Genomic DNA, 27254 nt, shown 5'->3' on the forward strand with positions numbered 1-27254 from the left:
TGTCCCGCCACCCCAACATTGGGAACCCCTGCCATAGAGTACGCACATTGGTGTCCTTTATGTGTCCTACATCATGAACTACCTCCATGAGCCAGCCGGTGCGTCAAGGCCATAATTGGTCGCCGGCAGTATAAGAGTTTGCCACTTGTCAACTTTTGCTTCAAAAATCCCTCCCGGTCCCATTGGCTTAAAAAAAAGCTCACTTGATTTTGCTAATCTAACGGTGTGGTGGGCCCTGCCTGAAGATCTCAAAAGGAAGTCCAACGCATCTCTCTTACCTCATCATTTCTCTGCTACATTATTCCCTCTGAATTTTTGTGAATAGAGCACAAAACAGAGCCTATGTACCTCAAAGAGGAACATTTTCAAACGGAATTAAGAAAAAGGCTGTAGACAGCCCCGACACAGTGAGATGAATCTATTCCCTTCTGCCACCAAGCTTTGATGCTCACTGATAGTATATATACCGTATACAACTGACAGTAATGAATGCTTATAATAATAATAATTACACTGGCTTTGACTGTAGAAAAAATAAATTGCCATAAATAGTTGATCTACAAGGTCACTATCTTGTAGATTGGCTATTTTCAGCACGTGACACTGTTGTACGAAGAAGTATAAGTTGGGCAAGACACGCTCCATCAGTGACGCTTTGGTACCTAGTCGGTACCCACCATGCTAGCCTTTTCTCCCACACAGCTTTTGTGTTGGACACCTCTGTTCTGTTCTGTTATTGGCTTTATTTTGCCTTGAGTTATGGTGTGTAATTCTATGTCTATGCCTAGGCATAACAAAATGTGCTGTTGTCATGGCAATGACTATCAGGCAGCACATGGCAACCTTTTTCTTATTTTAACCAAAAAGACGTGGGAGTATTTTCATGCGTTTTCTTTTTCTTTTTTTTCTCTTTCCCCATAGCCTTCGTTGTCATTTAAGAACAGAGGAGATTTACTGAGATACATTTAGATATTAATGGACACATACATGGTATAAATTGGTCTCCCTCGTGTGGTTTTCTCTTTTTTAAAGTAATTTAAAAGCATATTTCTTTAAATTGTGAGATTCAAGATTCTACATTACGTTTGTCTGGTACAAAGTAACAGTAAAATTTCTTTGATAATAATATGTTCAGTGCTGATTTTCTGTACAGCACTTTGTAAACACTGGCGGTGAAATGTGCTATACAAATAAAGTGGATTGGATTGGATTGAGAGTGATGATTGCACAACATTTTTGTCGATGTTTTGTAAAGCACAGTCTCTGCCAGGCTGAAGGCGTGGCCGAGACAATGTTTTGCACCCTGTCCGTCCGTACGTACGTACGTCCGCGCACGCGTGTGTGTGTGTGTGTGTGTGTGTGTGTGTGTGTGTGTGTGTGTGTGTGTGTACTGTACAGTATGTCCATCCGTCCGTCTGTGAACAGCTAATCTCCGGCACCGTTGGCTCAATCAACATGAGACTATGCACACACTCCCTGGATGCAACACATTACTCATACAGATTTTGTCCAAACATCACGCAAATCAGTACACAGGATCTCTATAGTCATGAGATCAAGACGGATCTGTCAGATTTTTCATATTCCATCCTGTTTGGCTAAGATTTGTTTCCAAAGTTTGCAGGAGTGGTCAGTTTTGAACAAAATGCCTCAAATCATGGAACGCAGTGTCCAAATGCCGAAAAAACTTTGCACGCACATTCCCACTAGGCCGAGGAAGAAATGCCACTCTTTTTACATTGGCCTATCATAGTGCCAGATTTTTGCAGATTTCTTTTTTATATTACTCCTCCAGATTTTGTCCAAACATCATGAAAATCAGGAGTGGTTCGCTTTAAACAAAATGCCTCAAATCATGAACGCAGCAATTCCACTCACCTCTATAATGACTGAATTCTTGTGAATCTGCTACTTTTGATGCTTTTGTGTGACGCTGTAGTGTGATCAAGTAGGGCATTAATTTAAGAAAAAACAAAAAAAGTTAGAATATTGACATAAGAGGTTTCTGCCCGACAGCAACAATATAGAGTAACCCTAAAATGACACAGATGCTTTCCCGGATTTAAATGTATGATAACATATAGGCTTTCCAGGTCTAAATGGGTTAATTGAGTTTACAGAAATACAGAGTTTACAGAAATAAATAAACTAGTGAAAGCATTATCACTCTCTGCATATGCCATTGGTCAATGACCATGTGCAAGCTCAGACTGATTGGTCATCCACTGTGTGTGTGTGTGTGTGTGTGTGTGTGTGTGTGTGTGTGTGTGTGTGTGTGTGTGTGTGTGTGTGTGTGTGTGTGTGTGTGTGTGTGTGTGTGTGTGTGTGTGTGTGTGTGTGTGTGTGTGTGTGTGTGTGTGTGTGTGTGTGTGTGTATAAATGTTTTTTATACACACACACACTGGAGAAAAAGAGAGAAAAAGGAAAAGCCTTTCACACATTTTTCATCTCCTCGCAAGGTGGTCGCAGCTCCTTTCATACTGTCTGATATTGTCTGCTGTCCTGTCTGAGACACAGCCGAATATCTAACCCGCTAGATATTTGAAAACGGTCGGTACAACGGATAGCAAATCCATTTCCTTATTCTCTTCAATACATACAGTACAAAGTATGTGCAAAGTGAGTTCAACCCGCTGAGGAGAAAAGTGCTACAGAGACAGCTTATGTCTCTGTAGCGCGCTGAGTGCTACTGTAGGTTGTTGCCGACACAACTGATGGGACCGTTTTGTAACTCAATCTTCTGCTTTACTGACCACACACACACACACACACACACACACACACACACACACACACACACACACACACACACACACACACACACACACACACACACACACACACACACACTGGTTCACGAAGGCTATATACTGTATGCCACGTGTAGCTCAGCCTTGCTGGGTTTGCTGTTTGCCCTGCATTTAAATCAAAGTCCTTTATAACTTTACACCGTTGAGCCAGCTCTCTCTCTTCTGCCGTTCTCTGTGGTATATCCCTAAGCCCATACAGCACAGATGAATTAACCCTGGTACTGCTCGCTGAGTCACTCCCCCGTCTCCTCCCACAGCAGAGTTGTGAGTTAGAGTTTACAGAAATAAATAAACTAGCATTCTCACTCTCTGCATATGCCAGTGGCCAATGACCATGTGCAAGCTCAGACCGATTGGTCCATCCACTGAGGAGAAAAATGGATACGAGATATATATATATATATGTATGTGTGTGTGTGTGTGTGTGTGTGTGTGTGTGTGTGTGTGTGTATATGTATACACACACACACACACACACACACACACACACACACACACACACACACACACACACACACACACACACACACACACACACACACACACGTGCACGCACTGGAGAAAGAGAGAGAGAAAAAGGAAAGGCTTTTCACACATTTTTCATTATCTACAAAAATTGTAAGAGGCTAGCCACCCATAGTGGGTCACAGAACCGCTAGCCTGTGCGACCCACTGTACTGTATATAACGTGTGCAGCAGTGCTCTCTTGCCGTCAGCAGAATAATTGTTTCAGCTGGAAAGTCAGACTGTGACAGGGATGATTATATGAAACTCCATTCATCTTCTGCATCAAGAAAGAAAATGTACATAATTCGGGGCCAAGGTATGTGCTCTGCATTATGTCAGACTTCCATGGCAGTAGGCCGTATCCTGTAAAAGAAGAATCTTATTTAAATGAATAAGATTCCTCCTTTTCTAGGATATAGCCCGCATCCATACAGTCTGAGGACGGCTACCCAGGCCTCTCTCCTGTTAACCATCTTCAACCTGGCGTGCCTATTTTGACAAATAAGTCAGAACTGGGGGCTTTAATTTTTTCGCAAATCTTTTTCTTCCTAAAGAAATAGCTAAAATAGCAAATCTACGAGCTCGCAACGTGTTGCATCGCGGCATGTTGCAAGGTCCTAGATCTGCTATTTCCGCTCTTCGCCGTACAACGTATACATAGGGCTTTAAGTGGTTAATACAGATGTCCTACTGAGTCCCCTTGTTCTTTTCTCTGCCACTGACTGACTGCCCGTCTGCCTGACTGACAGCCGTGCTATAACCTTCCAGCCACCGTTTGTAGTCTGGCCTCTCGCCAAGCAAAGGCTGCGACAGTTGGAATGGGGGTCCCCGCTGACACCGGGGGCTCCCCTCGGCTGTGACCCCGAGACCTCCCCCAGGACCCCCTGCCTGTCACTTTATTGATGTCTGCAGATGTGCCTGCCCGCATGATAATGACCTCCGATAGAGGAGCCCCCCTCAAAGTGCCAGTGTATAAATCACACACGGAGGGGGGAGATACGACGCAGTGATGTGTGTGTGTGTGTACTGTACGTGAGCAAGTGGTGTGTGTGTGTGTCTGAGCGTATGTGGTGTTTGTGTGAGTACGTACACATGTGTCCTGTGGAGATTCACATTGCATTATTGATGGTCCTTAGGGAGGGATGAAAGTGTGCCTGGTGGTGTTAGTGGGGGAGCGCAGGGAGATGGAAGCTGGAGACAGATATCATAGCGCCTCATGTTTTAACACATTCCATAGGCCTGGCATGCATTGACGTCCACATCCAGGGACAGCCAGAGGTTCCTATAGAAAAGACTTCTTGACAGGTGAGGCCCCTGCAGGCCAGTGGGGTGGAGGAATAAGTAGGCAGAGTGCCCCCCCCCCCCCACACCCAAGAGCCAAGCCCTGCACTAGGTCCGTACGCAGCCTTCCCATGCCCCTGCCGATGAGGTCCGCAACGGAGATTATCTTCATTCCCCTTTAAGGTTTATGCATGTATACACACGTGCACGCACCTGCAGAGAGTACGGTGGATCTGAAATATTTGCGTCGGATGTGCCGCGCCGTCCTCAGCAGGCGCAAGCGACGGCGTGCAACTCACACCTACAGTAGCAGTGTCTGTGTGTTTTCTTATCGTTTAGTGTGCAGAGGCATGGTAGCTTGGTAGCTGTGCCCCTGTCTGATTCATTTGAACTGCCGCAGACCTGACAGGGGCGTAAATTGCCCAGATTAGGCATCCGGCAGCTGTGGCATCTGTTGCTGCTTTATGGTAATGCCGCTTGTCAGCAAGGAGCCGCCCCCCCAACGTGTTATTGATCTATCCCTCCTCTCATCTCTCGCCCCATTGTTTTACTGCCTCCTCCCCCCATAGCTCCAACCCTGATCATCATTGGCCATTATGAGGCCTAATGCCTGCTGCACCTGTGCTCCTCTGTTGAATGCTAATGCACAGGTAGATAATGGACGCTGCTTGGCACTTGGTTGGTTGGTTGGCAGGCTGCTCAGCGCTAGCTCATGGAGCGCTCCCATGAGCAACATATCACCAACAATAGGCCTACAAAGAGTCAAATGTTGGTTAGAGGTTCAGCAGGGTGATTTATGTTAAGAATATGTGTGATTGAGGGGAGGAACTGATCATGCCTTAAGCTTGCCTCTCTCCTAATGTACAGTAAATGCGCGAATGTTCTGACAAAGTCTGACGTCCTACTTCCTACTGTACAGGCAATACCTAACTCTAAGCACAAACCTGTGTCCGTCCAAGCTACCACGTGCCCCCACCTTTGCTCCCGTTCAGGTTTCCATTGACAGCTACACAATGTGGTATGACAAGACATGACATGATAACTTCATTTTCCGCGACACGACATGACACGTCTCGACCCGTCTTGTCAGGCAGAAGGCATCTGGTGTACATGCTAATGGCAGCGGTATGATCTATGCATGAGGTGGGACCCCGGCGGCTGCCTCCGAGATCGCTCCCAAAAAGCCTCTTCCATGCCGTTGTATGCTAATTTTGCTAACCTAGCAAGGAGGCCACGGGAGGAGGGGGGGAGGAAGGGAAGCAAGAGGAAGCCAGCGATAAAAAGAGCCGTCTTCCTCGCCGTAACACTCTGACCCATTCCACTGGGTTTCCAACTCTCGCTCAAGGGCTGTTAATGAGCGCGTGCGCTGTTTTATTGAATTTCTTTTCTTTTTTCCCTCTCTCTTTTTTGAGTATTCACAGTTGGTACATGGAAAGCGGTTTGAAATGTTCCCTTTATTCTTTCTGCCTGCAGCAAGGGAGCGAATGAATGGCCCTGATTAGACATTGAACCCTGTTTGTATATGACAGGTGGTGCGTCGAGAATGGTGATCGAGGGAGGCGAAGTCTTGGAGGTCTTCCAGGAGGCTCCATTTTGTGTGGAAGTGCGGCTGCAGACGGAGGAGGGGGCAAAGACAACAGGTGAGGCAACAAAATGGACACCCCCTCAGAGGAGAGAGTGGGAGCTTCGAGCGCCAGATTGGAGATTGTTTCCAAAGAAATAAAACCACCTGCTGCCCTCCGATTTTCCTACACAACTGACCGCAGTCTGCCAATGAAACATCCTTTTCTTCAGTAACTGAATTCCTCACTATTCAAAATCATACGGTTTCCAACGGTGGGCGATCTGCATGCACACAATATGAACAACAAAGGATAGAAAGAGAAGATAATCATGGAACGGCCCAGGCCCACAGCACACCTACTGTGAATACTGTGTATAGGCTCAGGGAATTAGAGATTCGGGCTGCTACGCATATATATAGAGTTCGTATAGAGTTCCCTCACATCTACGTTGCACCGCCGATCCGACCAATATGCCCATATATGGAGATCTCGGTCTCCATCAGTCCTTGTCCCTTTTATGCCAATATGGAGATCACTGATGTCATCCGTATACTGTATATGAGCCCCCTTTTTGTGCCCATATACCATACATGGGCAGCTGGCGGCCTGGGGGCCACATGCGGCCCCCACCTTCACTTAATGCGGCCCGCAGATTAATACCGTAATACTGATATATTATTGATTTCAGCTGTTACAATTGAAAACATGACCCGCTTTAATTACTTAAGTCTGTATTAGTAGCTTAATGACTAGTATTAAAATTATATTGTCTTTTTTATGTCCAATGTATTTGTATTTAACACATCAGGTGCCAGCATTTTTTCATAACAACTTACGTTGGGTGCCAGCATTCTCCCCATTGACTGCGCTTTACTGTTTAAATCTGTAGACTCCGCGACGAGCAAATCCACGTAAAAAAAAGCATCCATTCATGTTGAGCGATGACCCTGGCTACAGCCTGGAACCATAACATTTCACTTGCGAGTTACAACGGGGGGGGATCGCGCATCGCGCATGATCGGTTTTCACCACCGGAAACGGATTCGGAGATATAGGCGTTTTAAAGAAGGAAATAGACAGGAAGCGGATGGAAGCCATGTTTTTGTTTCCGGTGATCCATTTGGCCTATCCTTCTTAGGATCACAATGGGTACTCCCAGGGCTGCTCTAGCCCCGCCCGTGCGGAGAAAAACGAAAAAAAAAAAAAAAGACTGAAATCACGGTTCAGACCGTGAACGGCACCAGAGCGCTACTATGTAAACACACGGTTCAGACCGTGATCGGCACCCGATGTGTTAAGTTCATAAAGTTAACTAAATGCATTTGAAATAAAATAAGAATGTTATTTTTCAGGATTCCAATTCAAAGATAGCAACAAAAAAAACATAATTCCAATTCAAAAATAACAAAAATAACAGATCTACAAGCTCAAGACGCGTCCACTTTTGAGCTTGTAGATCTGCTATTTTTGCTACTTTAGTGTGACATGTACGACCAAGTATAAATCAGTACTCCATTCCCACACTGCACTTTATTTTTATTGTGCCGTTGCCTGTTTCCTTTTCTTTGGTGTTGCATTGTTGTGTTGTGTGCTTTGTTGTGGTCATGGCTGTTACTGCTTAAACTTCTTTGCTTGAGTCGTGTATTGTTCTTAATCTCTGTATAAATGCCAGTCTGTCCTATCTCTCCCTCTCTCTGCTGTGCTATACAATAAAGCCAAACAAATTACATTTATTACATGATATAATATACATTTCTATTTATTCATTTAATTTGGTTCCAGGTGAACGCGGCAGGGTCCTACAGATATCGGCGGGCGTCCGCATTCCTGATCTCTCTCCAACAGCGTCCAGCAGCCTGCTGAAGATGGCTGAGGACATCAAAGAAGCCGCCATCCAGACGCCCTTGTAGGTGATGCCAACCCACGGCAGCATTAATTCCGATGCCAACATGCCAGAATCACCTAGATCAGACACAAGCACCCACCCCACCCTACCACCACCGCCAATACCGCGATACATGACGACTGGATCAATGCACTCCTTCTAGCCCACACGTAAAACGATGCTTCACGCTTCTAAATCCATGAGAGGTGGTGAACAAAATATATATGTCAAGGAAGAATGCGCCCCTGGTTTCATTCTCTATCAAAGTGTGTGCTCCTACGCTCCAGTTGTGTCTTTCAGGGAGGGGGGGGGGCAATATCCCTTTGCTTTACACAGATCATGCCTGTATGGCTGTAACGGCGTCTTCTTTTAGCTGTTGAGACATAGCTACTGTATGGTTGTTTGCCTGTAATCCTGTTTTTGGCCCCGTTCTGTGGTGAGCGCATCTCAAAAGAGCACGATGTACTGAGTTTAAAATGGTATTGTCTGTGTTTCTCTTGGCGAGATGGCAAAGGGGGGGCGCTCACCACACTGAGACACAAAATGTTAGCTGTGCATGTACTACATGTGTTCTGCTGGCGCAAGACTCTCTCTCTCTCTCTCTCTCTCTCTCCATCTTTATCGCTCCATCTCCCTCTCTCTTTCTCTCTCTCTCTCCCACTCATCCACTGTCAACTCTTGTCCTCCCTCACATTCCATCACCCGCTCGTCCGCCCTTATCCATCGCTCTTCTCCCACCATCATCCTGCTCACCCACACCCTCTCTCTCTCTTTCTCTGTCTCCTCTCTCTCTCTCTCTCTCTCTGTCTCTCTCTCCCCACTCTGCTCTCATCTCTCCACTCAGTGGCTTTCAGGTTGTCAGCTTCCCTTTGATGGAGCGAGCCTTTGAAAAGAGGGACTCCAGAGGCCCCCCTCCCGCGCCCCCCCTCGCCGCAACTACCGCGACGGCGGCAACAGCAGCAGCAGTGGCGGAGCCCCCCGCTCACACTCCCCCGCCCTTGGCGGGGGCTAAATCGGGCTCGGTGGCACAGGCTGACTCGTCGCTCCTGGAGGGCGTGTGGGAGTCTGGAAGCGGATCAGACGGCCTTGCGCTCGGGGGCGGGGGAGCTGCCACCCCCAGCTACCTGGATGGTGAGGAGAGATAGCGGGCGCGCATGGCAACAAGCCCTCTACCAGTCCCACTCACACACATACAGTACACACACACACACACACACACACAGACACAGACTTGCACATCGACATGCACGCATTCAGGCGCAGCGCTTTAATTCCCCCGCGCCCTTTTATTTGCATCGGCGCGTCTCGACTTCTATCTCTTCATTCGCCCTCCCCGCCTCTTCTTTAAATGCTTATTTTAGAGCGAGTGGAGAACATCACTGGGCCAATCACAGCCAGGGGGCTGATGCCCGCCTGAGGTTGGCAGAAAAGAGAGAAAAAAAAGGAAAAAAAAGACTGCCCCCAGCTCTGACTTAAAAGGAAGCTTGGATGTTTGGCTGCTGTAATATACTTATACACTTAAGATTTCCCTCGGGGAGCTCCCTGGATTTTGGGTGCGAGACGTGACTCTATCAGGCTTTGCAGATGTCTTGGTCGGCCGAGCGGAGGAGAAGCTCTTCTGTCATGGCACTGGGTTTGCACACCTCCTCGCCTAGGTTAGTGCCAGGGGCCTGGGCTCAATGGAAATTGAGGGGCTTTCATAGAGCACAATAACATTCTTGAGGAACAAATGCAAAGCCATAGCGTAAAAACAACGCGTCTAAACACGTCTCAATGGAAGAACTTAAAGAGAAGAAGAACAGAGAGTTTGCGTGACATTTTGTATTTTTCTTTTCTTCACAGAAAACTAGGCTGACCATGAATTTTAAACACCCTAGCGTCAATATTCTGGGCATGGCATACTAGGCGAACAGTCAGTGAAAATAGACAAACATTAGGTGAAAATAGCAGATCTATTAGCTCACACCCCATCGCATCGCGACACATGTGAACGCATACTGTACTGTAGATATGCTATTGTATCTTCGCTATTTCATATAAAACAAATGATATAGTTTGAAGGAGCGAGCCAGACCAAAATAGATGTGGATTGTATCTGCCTATAATCAGTCACCAACATACCTGATGCAGTTGACTTTTATTGTTGTGAGTGCCAGGACACTACATGGAGACGATTCGTGAAAAAAAAAATGTTTGGAGTGACGAAAATAGCCAAATTAGCGATTATGCTCTAGGCTCCATTCTAGCTGTGGGAGGGGTCTGCAGAATGGAGAACAGGGGCTTATATGAAAAAAGTCAACTGCATCAGGTATGTTGGTGACTGATTATAGGCAGATACAATCCACATGTATTTTGGTCTGGCTCTCTCCTTTAAGTGATTATTAATACAGTAAACAGATTGTTGAAAACCATTCTCGGGTTTAATGTTCAATAATGGCGTCAATAAAACACACCTTCTGATTCCTTTTAAGAGTTCGAAGGTTAAACATCTAGGCAGGATAATGGGTTTTCAAGTAGGATAACTCCCAGGCAGGATAACCCACACATAAATGTATTGTACACCATCCATTGTCCAGTAAGCATCATTCAGCCGCCCCCACAGCTCCCCCCAGAGTGTGAGTATAGAGATCACGTTGGCAGTCGGACAGGCTGGCAGACGCGATACCAGCGGAAGGGCAAAAGAAGCATGCTGAGAGGTGAGCGGGGTGTTTGATCAATGTCATTAATGTCTTCCAAACGCCGCTCACCTGCTGGCAGGTTAATGTTACTTTAACCTTAGCGCTCCTGCCCTTCCTTCCTCCTGCCCTGCCCCGCGTCACCTGCCTAGCGCGAGGCTAGCGCCCACTCGCTAGCAGTTAGCATGTGCGAGACAATTACCAAGCCCAGAGTGGAAGGGTGATAAATATTTCATAAGGATAGTCCATTAAAGACACACGAGGCTCCTTTCTCTCGCTCCCTCCCTCCCTCCCAGATGAAAGAAGGCTAGACTCCTCATTGTTGGGAATGGTAATGATGTGATAGTAGGGGCCTGTTCAGACCAAGTGTTTAGTATCCAGAGACACTGTATATCCACATTGTGTCTAGATCCAGTTGAGACTGATTCCTGCATATTCATATGCGTCTCAAGTGACAACATGCAATTGGATCTCGCTTCTCCACTTGGTATGTAAATAACCGATGTCACCTATGTACAGCACACTTGGGTGGCTTGGGGCATACGGTTCCCCAAACTCTCCTGGGATTCACATAATAGCGTCCCCTGCTCAAAATCAAAACAATACACACATGATGTTTCAAGCAGTCTCATTCCTACTAAGCTTCATGAAAAGCCATTGGCATATGTAGGGACTAAGAAAGCAGATTTTTCACTTTTACCAAATTTAAGCTGTTACATTTTTTTGCCACGGGCTATGGGATCTGTAGTCATGGCTGCGGAGACTATGGGATCTGTATTTGCGGTCACTGTCCCATACCCCAAATGGATGTCAACGCTGTGGTTTCATGGTTGTTGATGTTTTATGTCAGGGTGACATAAAACACGTACACACACACACACACACACACACACACACACACACACACACACACACGCACACGCACACGCACACACACAGGGAATCCTAACCCCTCCATGGAGTTGACAGGTGTTAATTCTAACTAACAATCCAATTGATCAGCAGAGCTGTATTGAAAGACATGAAAGCAAAAAGAATCCAGATCAAACCTCTGTTCGCCAACATGTATCAAACACACAACGCTTCTCATCCTCATTAGCTCATTGCTGACGCGCCCACTCACATGCACATGCAGTGTACACACACAAATAGTCAATAAACAGAGATGGCGGTGAAAAACGAGGGCGAGAGAAGAAAAGTAAGAAACAAAATTAGGGGGGCATGAACAGTACAGTGCACTGTACAGTACATGTAGCTACATTGTTGGTATTATTATCTTTTTTTACATTGTAGTGCATCAAAGGGCCGATTGAACTAAGCTGTGCCTATACAGTATGGAAGTTACTCAGATTCACGCTGATTCTCAACTTATGGCCCAGAGACCACTAGGGTTCGTTGAGGGGGTCCCCAGCTAATTGATTGATAGTTAGGGACCAAATGGATCTTTACAGATCTATTATGGGTCCAGTTGACAATTTGAGTTAAATTAACACAGAGGATTTTGCGGTGAGATACAAATCGCATCAAATGTGCATCCGTGGCGTAATGCATATCACATTGGGGGTCCTTGAAAGTACATATTTTTTATCACTGATCTACTGTATTGCATAGTTAATTATTTTACAAAATGTGTTTTACATGCGTCTCCTTTTCTAGGAGCCAAACTCGGAGGGGAGCGATCAGGGGAGAAGCTGTCCACGGGCATCATCGCTGATTCTTCCTCAGGTAACCTTCATCTAACCCAGTGTATTCCTGTGGACACTGCAAACAGTTTTGCAGACTTGCTTTTGTTTATTTTGTGGCTCTGCAGGAGCCACAACCCTTTGTGTCCGGTTAGCTCAGGCGGTAGAGCTCTCGCCTTTGGGCAATAAGGTCATGGGTTCGATCCCGCCAACTCAGCGCATGAGTAGCACGGCTTGGGTGCGGCAAGTCGTACGGTACTGGGAGCTGATGGTGGGTGTGGCGCTCCATCTCAGCAATCCATGCAGGGGTCTAGTGCATTGTAACGGGGACAGACTCACGCGTTATCGGCTGATACTGACAATAAGCCTCTTCTGACCTACTTATCTGCAGGAGGCTAGCCATCTATAATAGGGTCGGTCGGTATTTGTGTCCAGAGCGAATCTCACAAACTGTTGGACCGGTCACCGCCAAATGTCTTGTGTAGAATGCCAGTAGGCCAATTTAGTACCTCCTGAAAAATGTTACTTTAATTTTATAATGGAAGTCAATGGGGCTTGGATTGAGGTGAAACCATACCTAAATTTGGAGTCATACAGTACGTCATAGATACGTCATAGATGACTGATGTCATAGACAAGTGATGTCAGACTGGTGAAGTACGTCATCCACATGAGAGCTACGCCGTTCCCATGTGGATCCTGATATCCAAATGAAAAAAAAGGAGTACAGTATATTGTAGTTGCAGCCATTGACGTGCCTTGCCACAGGTAGGAAATACGATCATCCAGTGTCTGTGTATTATGCTTAACTGTGCTACATTACATGGCTAACCACCTATGGCAATTTTCTATCTGTTGAAAGTGGGAGGGATGGGAGAGGTCATTGCTAAGTGGTTGTTACTGCTGATGCTGTGAATCCTAGCAATTAGGGTGCAAGTTGTTGAGTTTGAATCATCGGGTGGCTCTTGCGCTTGAAAAGAGGCATCAAACTCTTTAGAAATATAGTGTGCGTAGCGTACATAGCACATTTTCTCTCCACTTTACCGTCTAATAAAAGGGACATGCCTCAAAGAATAGCAAGCAATCAGTCATACATTACCTTGTATAAGATGTGTGTGTGCCTATTGCCTGATTTATACTTGGTTGCTCGCTGTTGTAGCGGCACCGGTTGCAGATCTACAAGCTCACAACGCGTCACATCACAATGTATAAATCACATTTAAGGTAAATACAGGCATGGACGCCTCCTGGTGTATTTCATAAAGACGCTTGCATTCTCACTACCCCCTCACTAACTCCCCCCCCCATCCTCTTTCTTTCCTTTCAAATCACGTTCTAATACCTTCTTTTTTCTCCCCTGTGTGGGCCATGCAGGCCCACACAATTTATCCTTCTCATTCAGTACGAGTGGCTTTGGCCGGGTATTGTCCTGCCTCGTTCGGCTAACTTGTGGAGGATTGGCTGTCGGATCTGGAATAGCGCTGGATCAATGGGGTGCTGATGGGAGCCCCCCCCCCCCTCTCTCGCTCTCTTTCTCTCTCTCGTGTTGAACAGCTGAGCCAGGCCCCCTCTGCAGTCGATACGCTTCTGATGTTGAAAACCCACTCCCTCTCTGTCCTGTTTGTTTTTGGGGATTTCTTTTTTTTTCATTCACCTTACTCCTTCAGTCCCTCCCTACTTAGCAGCCCTATTTTCTTCCCCTTCCTTTCTCCTCCGCGTCATTCACGTCTCGTGAACGCCATAGGACTGAGATGAGGACTCGGCCGGTTAGAGTTCAAAAGCAGTCCCCTCTCAGTCGAGTGGAAATGCACCGGGGGATAATCCGGCCTTCTCCGTGCTGTCAGAAGAACACAGAAAGAGGGAGCAGGGGAGGAGGGGGGAGCAAGAGGGGAGGGAGAGGGCGAGAGAAAGAGAGAGAGGGAAAGGGAGAGAGGGATTGATAGAGAGAGAGAGAGGGAGGGAGGGAAAGGGCAGGGGTGTAGACTAGAGTGAAATGAATGAATGCCATGCTGAAGATGAGAAAGAGATAGATGGAGAACGAGAGAGTGAGGGAGAGAGGAGAGGGAAGGTCACAGTGGCTCCCATTTAGTGCGTTGTTAATTTCCTGATGGCCTGGGCTCATTTGGCAGCGGTTGATGCTAGTGAGGTGAGAATGAGAGTGGAGCGCTAGGCTGACCACCTCTACAGCACCCCTACACTCCACGCATGAAGCCATGAACTTCACCTCTACGCTCCCTGCATGAACCGTCAACCTCTCCGCTCCCGCACACAGTGTTCCATCCGTGTTCCATACTTGGTTGCTCATCGAGTCACACACTGAAAATATACGATCTACAAGATCACAGTGTGTGAGCTTGTAAATCAACGCGGTGCAACGCATTGTGAGTCGTAGATCAGCAATTTTTGATGCATGTCACCGGCACACAGCTAAGTATAAATCAGGCCTGACTCCCTAACCTTATAAACACACACACACACACACACACACACACACACACACACACGCACGCACGTACGTGCGAGCACACACACACACTGTACCTGTGTAAGCGTGTGTTTCCACGGTTTCACAGCCAGGGCTCCCTCCCGCTGGAGTGCTGCTTCATCAAGTCTGGGAGCCGGTAGCAAAGGGCATCATCATTAGATTAGACTCTGATCGCTCTCCCTAAGTAATTATCCTCCTGCCCAGACTCCTGCAGCATGCAGGCTTAATTGATTTAATGGAGTGTGTGTTCTCTCTCTCTCGCTCTCTCTCTCTCTCTCTCGCTCTCTCTCACTCCACCTCTGTTTTCTGTACTTCAGGGGCATGTTGCCTCTCATTAGAGTTTGGGACTTGTTTTCAGAGACTGTGTGGGGAAAGGGTCCTCTGATGTTTCTACATAGTCTGTCTTCTCACATTTCATCTCTCTTATTATTTCCAATAGTAATGACCACTTACTGTATGTCCGCCGTCGTAGACAGTACAACCAGCAGGCAAACAGACAATAGGATGTCAAGCTAGTTACTGAAAGCAAGATGGTTTCACTGTTCCATGTTATTCGATTAGTCAAACACAGGGAATCATCCCGAGAGACATTTCAATTCAGACACGGAAGTCAGTAATAGACTGCAAGTCAGATGAACAGAACTGTACACCGTAAAATCCAGAGCGTTAATTTAAATAAATAAATTGAAATTAATTAACACTCAGGATTTTGTGTACTTTCTTTGATAGTGTTGTTTAAATCAACAGAGGAGCAACTGAAAAAATGAGGGATGAAGGTGTGTACTTGTGAAGGGGGGGGGGGGGGGGTTGCCTGCCCTTCCTATAGGATACATAGATATACAACTACATACATACTGTACATACATATCTACTTCTGGAAGCCGAGAGGTGGGACCTTGATTTATCAAGTCTGCCCTGGGTTGGCACCCCACCCTCGTAAATCCAAGGCCGGGTCCCCCTGGATAGTTTTGATGATCAATAAAACATAATTGGATTTTTCGCACATATTTGACCAGAAGTATTATAAAAGCAGATGGAAAACTGTAAATTTTGCCTTTTAATGCCAGTCAATGGCACTCACTCTGTAAATAAATCTTCCCTGAAACGGCCCACCCCCCCTGGGCCTTTTATGCGCAATCTGCACATGAGAGTTATAATAATTTCCTATTGAGACCCCATGATAGCCGCCGGCTTCGTTCCATGATGCATGAGACAAGAACCAATTACCAACGACCACATTTTATCTAATGCAAAACTGGAGGACATTTTTCTACAGCGAGATGTCACAAGAAGACAGAGCGCTGAAAACCAAGTTCTCCACCTGGTCATCTACTACTGCAAGATGCACATTATTCAACTGCAACGTACAGTTAGAATTGTGCTGTCTTGAGAAATGTTGCGCTGTCTTGAGTGTCTTCTCTTTCCTTTCACTCTCAACATGAACCCTACCATCCCTATTCTAATTCTATTCTATTCTATACTAATAATAATAATAATAAACTTTATTTGTATAGCACCTTTCATGACATGACATGCATCTCAAAGTGCTTTACAGAGCAAGAATACAATTACAGTTACAAATAATAGAAAAAGAAAAATAAGAAAAGCAGAAACATAAAACACATTAAGATAATAGCAAAGGGCAGTGAATCAGGCAATACAGTGAGGACATGTACAACAACAGAGATTTAAAAATCAACCAAAAAATCTGCTAAAAGCAAGTCTAACTAAGAACATTTGTGAAAAACTTGTTAAAAATAGAACATTTGCCAAAAAACAGAAGAACATTCTGTGAAACTAGAAGAAACATTGTGAGCTTGTAGATCAACTTTTGCCATTTGACATACAATGTAACAAAGTACATAGTGGTTAATCAATAATCATACAGTAGCAAAAACGCAGCTTGGCTATAAGTGAAATGCATGCAATGAGACTCCAAAGACATCACCAAATGTTGTTGAGACCGTTCCTTCTAGCCATCATTCTCTAAAGGTCTGGTCTGCTATTTGTATGCATGCCACACACTGGGCTCGTCTATTCTATCAGCGTCAGATGACTTGACGATTATAGCGGCGTATGATAATCATTGGCATATTGATTTAGCTTGTTTAAGCATCGACTCTGACAGAAATGGCAGAAGCAGATGCCTGGCTAAGTGATATGAGCAGTGGTGAATATCATATTGCTCAGGGCTAATGCGCAACCTTATTGCTGTTTAATGAACCGCGAAGAGACAATCATTTCCATTTGCCCACCTTCTCCACATTATAGAATGAAGCACAAACACAATTCAGGCGTCGGAGTAGCTCACGCGGCTCAGTAAACAAAACCGAATCCCCGTTTCATGTGAGGTCAGAGCACTTCTTCAGAAAATCAACTCCCTCCAGATGCACAGCACCTATGGAGGTAATTGAAAGTAGAGCGTAAAAAAACAGGTAAACACACAGACAGACACAACGCCATTTACACCTCCTCTTTACTTAGCTGGAGGAGATAATGAGACCACACTGCAATTAAGACAATCAGGTAGGCAGGTTTGGGCAGAGCCGGCCCTGCGTGGTGCACACGTTTCCAGCATAGCATGCTAATTGGCTGTAACACTGACATGCGGAGAACCTGAGGGAGCTGAGTGCAGCGAGGGCCTCCGGGGTAGGACACACGAATACAGGGAGCCGTAACCTCCACGTCAGTCCCTTTATGACGAAGGACAAAATCAGTGCCGGCAGGGAATGCTTAATTTGAAAATTAATGGGCCATGGGATTTTTTTTGTGTGTGTGCCTCCACTTAAGACACTTTGCAGGCCCAGCGATGTTACTTCTGTCCTGCCCTCTTCCCCTGCCTGGGTTTTATGGCTTCAACGCTGGCAGAGGATGAGAGGACCTTGCACACGCTGCAGTTATTGCGTTACTAATTTGATTAAATACTTGCGCGTCCTTGTTGCTGGTCGGACGGAGGGGTGCCCATGCACATCATGATTGAGCTGTGCGGGCTAAGTAGCATGCTGGACTTTACTGTTTAGCCTTGTGTCAGGACTTTTCAGGGTCCGCGGCCTGCGGTGTTGACTCAAATCTCTCACCTCTTCCAACTCTGCTTTACTGCAAAGGCAACGCTGTTGTTAGAAGTCCAAAGGGAATATCAGACACAAAATGTACTATGTAATATGACTTGACATTTTGAATGACATTTGGTATTTAGCCCCTTCAGTTCCTTGTGTTAGTGTCACTGACCTGAATGGCTCCAGGTGAACATGATTAACCCGAGCTCTGACCCATCTGTTTGATGCTGCCTTTTAGGCCTTCCACTCAACAGCCATCTTGGATTTCAGCTGTTATTACAAAGGACACCTCTGCACTAGTGTTCCTGACCTTATTGTTTATTTTTTAGCTGAGCAGCTGCAGCACCTGTTGTGCAGTTGCCCCCTCCCAATAACACACACACACACACACACACACACACACACACACACACACACACACACACACACACACACACACACACACACACACACACACACACACACCACACAGACACACAGTGTCTGCAAGAGTTCACGACCCCACTCTGGGTGTGTTTTGAAAGGGGAGCCGGGTCACAACAGCCTGTCAGTAAGTGGAAGTGGGAGACTGATTGAAACTTTGCCAGTGTGGTAACTGGCTGCTGTACAGTTCCTACAGCCAGAGGGACCATGAGAGGGATAACATTCTGACAGGACACCACCACATAGCAGTGCTTTAAAGGAGAAAGCCTTGCAAACGCCACACAGAAAGGCGAAAGGGCCTTTCTGTGTGGAGTTTGCATGTTCTCTCCGTGTCCCCTAGGCCTAGGGTAGGTACCCTCACAAAACACATGCAGTAATCCTGTGTCTATACAGCCTCCCCCTGGTCAGCCGGGGCGCCTGATGGAGGGGAAAGGAACTGGTTGGAATAACGTGTTCCTTCCACGCGCTACGTCCTTCCGGGGGAAACTCCCCCCTGTCAGGTGATAAGAAGCGGCCTGCTCACTCCTCATGCATTGAAGGAAGCATGAGCTCAGTTCGGGGCTGGCAGAGGGAGAGTAGCGCCCAGGATTACAAGTTTAGGCATTGGCACTGGGTGAAAAAATGGGTTACAAAATTGTGAGCTAAAAAATAAAATAAAATAAAAAAGAAATAAAAAATAGAGGAGAAAGCCTTTATCATGGCTTGGTGTCCTGGGGAAAGCTGGCAGAGTCAGTCGATATACTCTTTGTGCTGTATAGAAGAACTGTGGAGTTCCATCTAATAATTGCCTAATGAAATGAATTGGCCACTCCACAACATTTTTCTCCATCATTTGCTAATTGTTGCTAAATGAGCAGTCTCAAATGATGATCATACATGCTCTCAAATTAAACACATTAAGTGCCAACTTATGAACATAGAACTTAAGGGCATCATGCTCCCCAGGGGATTTAGTTTTTTTTACTATATGGCCTTTTCTTTAGCACATCCATTAGGCCAAAATGTACACTTAGACACCAGATAATATGTCTCACAATCTAATGGGTGGACTGCCTTGTCCTTGTCTGGTGGATTTGTACAAATGTTCACGATTAAAACAAAAATTAGCAGATCTACAAGCACATAGCGCGGCACTCGGTGCCTCACTATGAGCTTGTATATCTGCTATTTTTGAATAGCCAAAGGCAAAGACAAAGACTAAAAATGACACAGATGCGTTCCCGGATTGAATGGGTTAAGTCTGTTGAATGGACTGCTACTATTTTCCCATTTCCAAATCCTTCCATAAACACCTCTATCCATTCTGATTTTCCAGGCCTTGTACACAATGCTCAAAGCTCTTTCATGTCAGGTCAAAATGCATTTCTCATTTCTGTGTGCTCTTCTGACGGAGTAGTGTGTCGAAAATAGCAGATCTACTGTAGAAGCACACAACGCATTGTGATGCAGCGCGTTATGAGCTTGTTAATCGGCTATTTTCAGGACACAACTTTGTCGCACGATGAAGAATAAATCAGGCTAAAGCGCAAAACATGGGGACCTTTATGGGACAGTATATTTGATTGCTATGTATGCTGTGGCAGTCTCATCTAAACCCTCTGCCACAGACAGAATTCATTTACCGAACAGACACACAGTGTTTGTTTGTCAAATGTTCCAACATCAAAGAATTCCGACCATGACAACTGAAAATTGGTGGTGGGCGAGAGCTTTCCTTTCTTTCTCCCTCTCTCTTCCCCCTCCGCAGCTTAATCTGTCGTCTTTGGCTGGTTTTTATTATGAGTGGGTGACATGCAGACGTGAGTAATATTGGACTGTAAAACCTCATTTCTAATTATTTAATCCGGCTTTCTGGGTCGATAAAGCCAATCAATTTGAGTTAGGAAGAGCCCCCCCTTCACACACCCAACCTTGTGATTAGTTGCTGTGAAATAATCATATGCATAATAAGAGCTAATATTCACAAATTTTGAGCTCTGAATGGCATCTTTTTTTTATTAGAGAAGGTAATGTGCTCGTTTGATCGTGCGTTCCATAAATTCTTTATTGCACTGCCTCTCATCTGTGCCCTGTTGTGTCTGCCTCCATCTCGTCCTTTGGCTGTCTTTTCTTCTTCCTCTCTCCTCAGCTTTGCTTCTTTTCTCACTTCCCCCATTATGTATTCTGTACCTTCTTTTACTCTTTTCATCTTCACCATTGCATCCCACTCTCTTTTGTCTCCTTCCTTGTCTCTATAATGACCCCCTTTTCATCCTCGCACCTCCATGCCATCACGTCTTTTTCCTCTCTCTCTCTCTCGCTCTCTCTCTCTCTCTCTTGCTTTCAATCTCCTTCTTTGACCCGAGAGACAAAATATATGGGGCAAATATATATATCTAACTATATAAATGGCGACCAACTTCCGCACCCTCGGTGTCCACACCCCACAGCTCTGTTATCGACTAAACAACGCACCGCCAGACCACATGTCGCCAACTGACTCGCCACGCCGGCCGCGCTGAATTTACGCCTCGCGTAGGGGACATCTCACTGCTCAGTACACCTTTTCCACCGCGCAACATAATTAATTCTACTCACCAAATGTCGGACAAAACGGAAGGGGAGGCAGATTCGTACCGTTTACCGTGCGCACGACCTCATCACCACAACAGCACGCAGCCGCTGCGGGGGTTTTTTCCTTTTTTTCCACACTTTTTTTTTGGTCACCATTTTCTCCAGGCACCATTTCTGGTGTAACGTCGGGTGTTTCTTTTCACCAGCCAATCACCTTTCACGTTGCCACGTCCGTTGCCACGTCGCGCTGACGTACGCTAAACAAGCGCTGCCGTGCGCACAATGCAAACGAGCCCAAAGGCGCGCAAAAATAAGCCGACCATTGCTTTGACACAAAGTCGGACCTGGCAACGCAGCCTACGCCAATCATGTGTGAGAGATCTACAAGCTATGGGCCAGAGACGCCACCGTATCTTAGCAACAACTACAGCGCTCACTCTCATTGGTCGTGTCACGCTAAGAGCAGTCTCCAGACAATGGCATCGCAGACAGCTTGCTGTTACTGCTGTAGCCATCACAGGCAGTTGCAGCACGACGGACAGGGCGCTGTGATAGCTGCCATGTCGCTAACGCTAACCTGGTTGTCATGCCTGCAGCGGCTGTGCAATCACTTTGTCAACAATGCACGTTCGTGTGGTGAATGTCTATATTGCTGCTCAGTTCGTCCATTGTAGATGGTGTATGTTTGTGTGTGTCTTCTGGAGAACTATGTAGCTCCACAGCAACTACAGTAACTAACGTAATGGCAGGACCGCCCCGTGCAACGCATGTTAGCCTGCATTATGGTCATGTAGTCATTTCAGATAATTTCGCTCCGATTACAGCAGTGTTTATCAACCCTTTCACGCCGCCCCCCCCCCCCCCCAAATACACGTACTTGATCTGGGACCCCCCCATTCTGTTTGACTCCGTTCCACAAGTAAATATTGTGAAAATAGCCGATCTACAAGCTCGAAACGCCTCACGTTGAGAGGCTTTGTAAGCTTGGAGATCGGCTATTTTCAACATGATTGCCTCTTTCTTACATTCTTTGCCAATGTGGCCGATGTTTTCATAGCATAGTTTATTGACTACTTCTGTTGCAGAAATGGCCATTTCCTTTACTTTCGGTTTTTTATTGTCTCCGCCAGGCCGAAAGGCATGGCGCAAGACTATGTTTCACCCCCTGTCCGTCCGTCTGTGATAGCTAATCTCTCACATCGTTGACTTGATCGCAGCAAAATAACAGCCCGATGTGGAGAGTCAGTGAGAGCTGGATAAACGACGTAAAATGTGTCAAAAGGAGTCTGTACGGCTGTCGATAAATGAACACATGACGTCGGTGGGAGAGGAGATATTGTGTCTTTTGGACAAACAGCAGCGTGGTGCTGATGTTTGTTGTGTGAAGCAGCTTTATGTCAGAGTGTTTGTGTTGGAGCGCCTCAGTGCGGCTGCAGAGTTCATGTGCAACCTCTTCCAGAGAGACACAGACACACTAGAAACTCTGCTGGGGAAAAAAAACACTGCTGGGCATTGACTTTCCTATGGACATTGATCTACACACTGCAGGTATATCTGCTACACACACAACATCAAACTACACACTGCAGGTATGATGCAGCGTTTGCATTACAGCCAGCATGCCAGCGTAGTTCCCATATGGTTTCAAGGTGGGCTAAACCATATGGACCCCATGTCAGCAATGTCAGCGGCATCCACTTCAGTCCCAACTGCGATGCCCATGCAGGCTATAAGTAGCTTCTACCTGGCCCTTAGGTGGGCCCCAACTAGCCATGTTTATGTGGGACCAAGGCGGGTCCTAACTGGGTTTGCCCATGCAGGCTTTAACTGGGTTCTACCTGGGCCCTAGGTGTACCCTAACCAACCACAGTGCAGTGCCCATCGCTCCAATTGTTGTGACGTCAGGGCTCTCAATACTGCACATTGGTGGAGGAGGAGGGGCCGCAGGGCGACCGCACACATCGCTGAACCAATGGTAGCCCACGGATGTTTCCTCTGTGGATTTACAATCTGCCCCTCTATGCCACATATCATCCGCACTACAGGGTCTTCACTGACCGAGCCACGGCCCCACTGACCCTCATGACGCTACGCCACTTAAACGTGCGGCAGCATGCGCTGGGTTGCCAGGTTTGCACAGCCTGCGCCAGAAACAAGCAACCACCTTCATGAAAAAAAAAAAACACCGAAATGGTCCGCAATGTTCCAGGGGTGTCCCCGCGCGTCCCAACACTCCACAGGGGGTCAGTGGACCATCAGGGGGTCCGCGGACCCCCTGTGGACCCCCTGAAACATAACAAATATTATTTCTTCAAATTTTTTCCTTTTTCAAAAAAACTTTTCCACAGTTTCACTCCGGCGATTTGGGTCCCCCAATATACACACGCCCACGCTGGGCCCCGTGCGCGGCTGGGGTTGAGGGGGGCGTAGCCCCCCGAAACTCTAGTATATATATATATGTATATGTATATGTGTGTGTGTGTGTGTGTGTGTGTGTACACACAGTATATATATATTGTGTGTGTGTGTGTGTGTGTGTGTGTGTGTGTAACTAATCAATAAGTCGACCAACTGAGAACTTCTTTTCGAGCACAGCCCGACAGTCTAATATACAGTATCTTTCGTCTGTGCCTGTTGTGTTTTTGTCTCCTATTCCACCGTACGGAGTCAAGTGCTGTTCACCTGTTTGTCTCGAGTGGCGTTGGTGGGGTGATCAGCAGATGACTGTGGCTCAGTCATTCAGAGACAGAGACACAGACAGAGAGAGAGGTCGTGGGGGGGGGGGGGGGGGGGGCTGCCTCTAATTAGCCTCTGGTTGCACCATGCCGGGAGGTCAAACGATCCCAGCTATGCCTCCGGCCTGCTGGAGAGGAAGAGAAGACAGGAGGAGGGAGGAGGGAAAAGTTACTAATGCTTCCCCTCACGCTGTGCTGTGGTCCCAGAAGAAAGATCTCTAACCTTTCTCCATCCGCACCCCCTCATCTTTCCTTCTCTCTATCTCCGTCTATCTCTGTCTCTCCTAATCATCCTAATTAATAAGCACCCACAGAGGGGTCAGGATGACGCTGGCTGTCTCCTCTGCTCCCCCAGCGAGCTGTCTCTGCGGTAGCCTCCCACTGTAGACAACAGCGTACCTGTTCCAGCATCCTGGGATAGGCAGGGCAGACAGACATACTGTACAGTAGATAACGTACGCTGAATTCCATTTTTTTTTCCAAGTGTGAGTTCGCGTTTTTTTGTGACTTGATATTCGGAAGCTTACTATCCCAACCTATGCCAGGAAAACATAACATGTTTACAATAATCCTTTTATACATTGTATCCCTGTTACGAGGAAAGGGGAGTAACTTCAATGGGGGCTCGTCTAGGATCCCTTATTTATCTCTCTTGTTTATTTAAATCATTTTTATGATAATAGTCATTCCCCCTCCTCTAATCCCCACTTAATCAGACAACAATTACTATTATTATATTTTATTGGTTTATGTATATCTATGAATTTACAAATTTGTTCTTATCACAATTTCCATTGACGACAAAGACATCTTTTGATTGATTGATGAAAATATCACCTTTTTTCATCAACTTACTTTAAAGTCCACACCATAGGAATACAGTACTAAGTATAGAATGGACATTCCCATTCATAGCAACGCTGCACTTCGCTGTCAAGCACAGAACAGAATGTAAACAATCCATGGGGGCCTCCGTGACGCGTTCAATGTTCAATGCAATGGATTGAATGGTATCCTAGCAATAAGCATCATTCGGTCACCCAGCAAAGTAGATGGCTGTGAACACGGAAGCGGGGCACTCATGACCTACTCTTTTATATCTATGGTTCACACACACATTTTGAACCACAGGAAATTATTTTGCTGTTGGACTAGACTAGAATACCATAGCATGCGCTGAGTCTGAATAGGCCAGAAACCCTGCCTTCCCATTCACTTAACAATTAACATAGATCCCATGCAGTGGCAAGTCGGCATGCCCTACAGTTTTTTTAAGGCAAACAAAATAGAGGGACTAAATGCATTGTGATGGTAAGTACCAGTCTGAGATTGTGTCTCTAACTTCGGGATTCATTTGGGATTGCATTATTTGGTCTCTGTTCAGTTGGGTCTCCTTATTATTGTCTTTGCCATTCTAATGACATGGATTCCTGTTAATTTAAGCAATAACCCCCAAGAGGCTGTCGTTCTTAGTGTTTTTAGGTACAACAGGTAAAAGGATTAGGCACAATGCAGAGTTAGCAGCAGTCCTGACCCCTCTCTGAATGAACCTTGAACCAACCTTGTTGATTGTGTGTTTTAAATGTTTGTGTTTTTATCCATTCATTTCGGTTTTAAATTCTGTGTGCTTTTAAAAATGTCAATAAAAATATTCTATTCAACGTAGTAATATTGATACATGCAGTCACAGGTGTGTGTTCATAGTATTTTCCAACAGGTTGAAACGCGCCTCAGGCAATCATAATCAAGGACCGTAACTATATGTTTTATGATATAAAGTAAATCTGGTCATGGCCTGAATGTCACTGAAGATGCTTTTCTGTCACATGTCCTGCATATAGGCCTCTTCACTGGACAAGAGGAGAGGGATGCACCTCCACCAGCCAATCAGACGGTTGAGGACAGCCGTGCCAAGTTCCTGGATTTAATGATATCCCCGCCTCCTTCTGAATTCCTGCCCTTTCAGTTGGATGAGTTGAGCAAGGTGAACGTCTGATACAGGTTTTTGGGGAGTGGGGGTCCATGCCTTTGCTTTAGATATCCCCCCTCTGGTCAGTTATTTTCATGCCAGTGGGGATATTGTTTTATCCCGGCTTCTGGTCAGACTAAATTAAATGCATTTCCTTTTGGAAAACTGATGTTTGATATTTATTTGATAATATCACAATTTCAAAATGTATGTTAACCACATAAATCCGTGTCTGAAATGTGATGCATTGTTAGCTTGTAGATCTGTTATTTTTGCTATTTGTTGTGTGAAGAAGTATATACTGAAGGGCTTAAGTGGTTAAGAAAATGTCGACCCCATGTCTGATAACAAGCAGCTTCGGCTCTGTCTCACAGCAGAATATGCAGACTACAACATACTGTATACTGGACCTGTGAGTGTTATTTTGAGAGTGTAAAATGTACCCATAATTTAACCCTGAGAGTGTAAAAATGATTTATTTCTACACTCTCACAGCTAAATGAACTCTCAGGAATTAAGTATTCTTCCACAGAGCAGCTGCGTACTGCAGCTGTTTCATATCGTTGCTGTCGGGCAGAAACCTCTTATCTCTAGATTTAAACGTTTTGTTCGTAAATGAATGCCTTACTTTGTTACAATACAGTGTCACACAGAGTAGCAAAAATAGTCAATCGACAAGCTCACAACAAAGAATATGAACGTGAGTCTGTCTGTGGGTTTTATGAATATCTAACCAATGAAAAATATTAACAAGAGCTTGTAACTAAATAACTACATTGGATCCATTTCCTGAAAAGTTACGGTTTCAGACATACAATGTTTCCACCCTACACCGACGATATTCAGCATTAGTACACAGTAAAATCCTTAGTGTTCATTTAACTCCAAATAGTGTACAAATGGAAGCAAGTACTCTCTTAAGAGTTAAATTAACATAGAGGATTTTACTGTATAGATGCACATCAGGTTCCACAATGCTCAGGCCATGGTCTTGTATCTCGGATTAAAATGTGTGTATTGTTGGTTTCTCATTTTGTATACTGATTTTGATTTGATTTATTTATTTTATGTGGACCATATGTACTGATATGTACTGTACTGTATGTTTCACAGACAAGTGTAAAGAAGGCATTGCCTAGCAAAGGAACTGACAAACAAGACAAGAAGACAGATCGCAGGTACACGCACACGCACACGCACACACACACACACACACACACACACACACACACACACACACACACACACACACACACACACACACACACACATTGTGTTTAGAATCCGAGGAATAATAAAAGCTTCTACAATTTGAAAGTTTGCCAGACGCATCTCTGAAAAACTGCAGGTGTGCCTCTGTACGTACCGTACATTTAAAAACAATCTCTCCATGTTGAACAGCATTTCTGTCCAATGCATGAGAAATGATATGCTATGTGCGTTGTCTGGCAACTCACAAACACATTATGTTGGCTTTTCTACAGCTCATCCCAAATAACCGGAGGTGGAAGAAGTACTCCGTTGTTTACTTAAGTAAAAGTAGCAATACCACAATGTAGAAATAGTCTGTTACAAGCAAAGTCCTGTATTCAGAATTGTACTTGAGTTGAAGAACAAAAGCACTGGCT

General features: G+C 45.6%; 1 protein-coding gene across 1 annotated transcript in view; it reads left to right on the forward strand.

The window, feature by feature from the left end:
• The window catches only part of LOC311054143 (MORN repeat-containing protein 1-like), a gene marked incomplete at both ends in the record, with an annotated part of 63897 nt that overhangs the window by 17396 nt on the left and 19247 nt on the right, over nt 1-27254 (forward strand). Inside the window, 6 exons of the mRNA XM_084070022.1 lie at nt 6128-6238; nt 7946-8069; nt 8893-9179; nt 12380-12448; nt 25499-25641; nt 26740-26804. Of these exons, the coding sequence (XP_083926148.1) occupies nt 6128-6238; nt 7946-8069; nt 8893-9179; nt 12380-12448; nt 25499-25641; nt 26740-26804 (799 nt within the window). The remainder of the gene's footprint in view (nt 1-6127; nt 6239-7945; nt 8070-8892; nt 9180-12379; nt 12449-25498; nt 25642-26739; nt 26805-27254) is intronic.

This window comes from Gymnoscopelus microlampas (genome assembly GCF_963454915.1).
Source record: "Gymnoscopelus microlampas genome assembly, chromosome: 10".
NCBI lineage: Eukaryota > Metazoa > Chordata > Actinopteri > Myctophiformes > Myctophidae > Gymnoscopelus > Gymnoscopelus microlampas.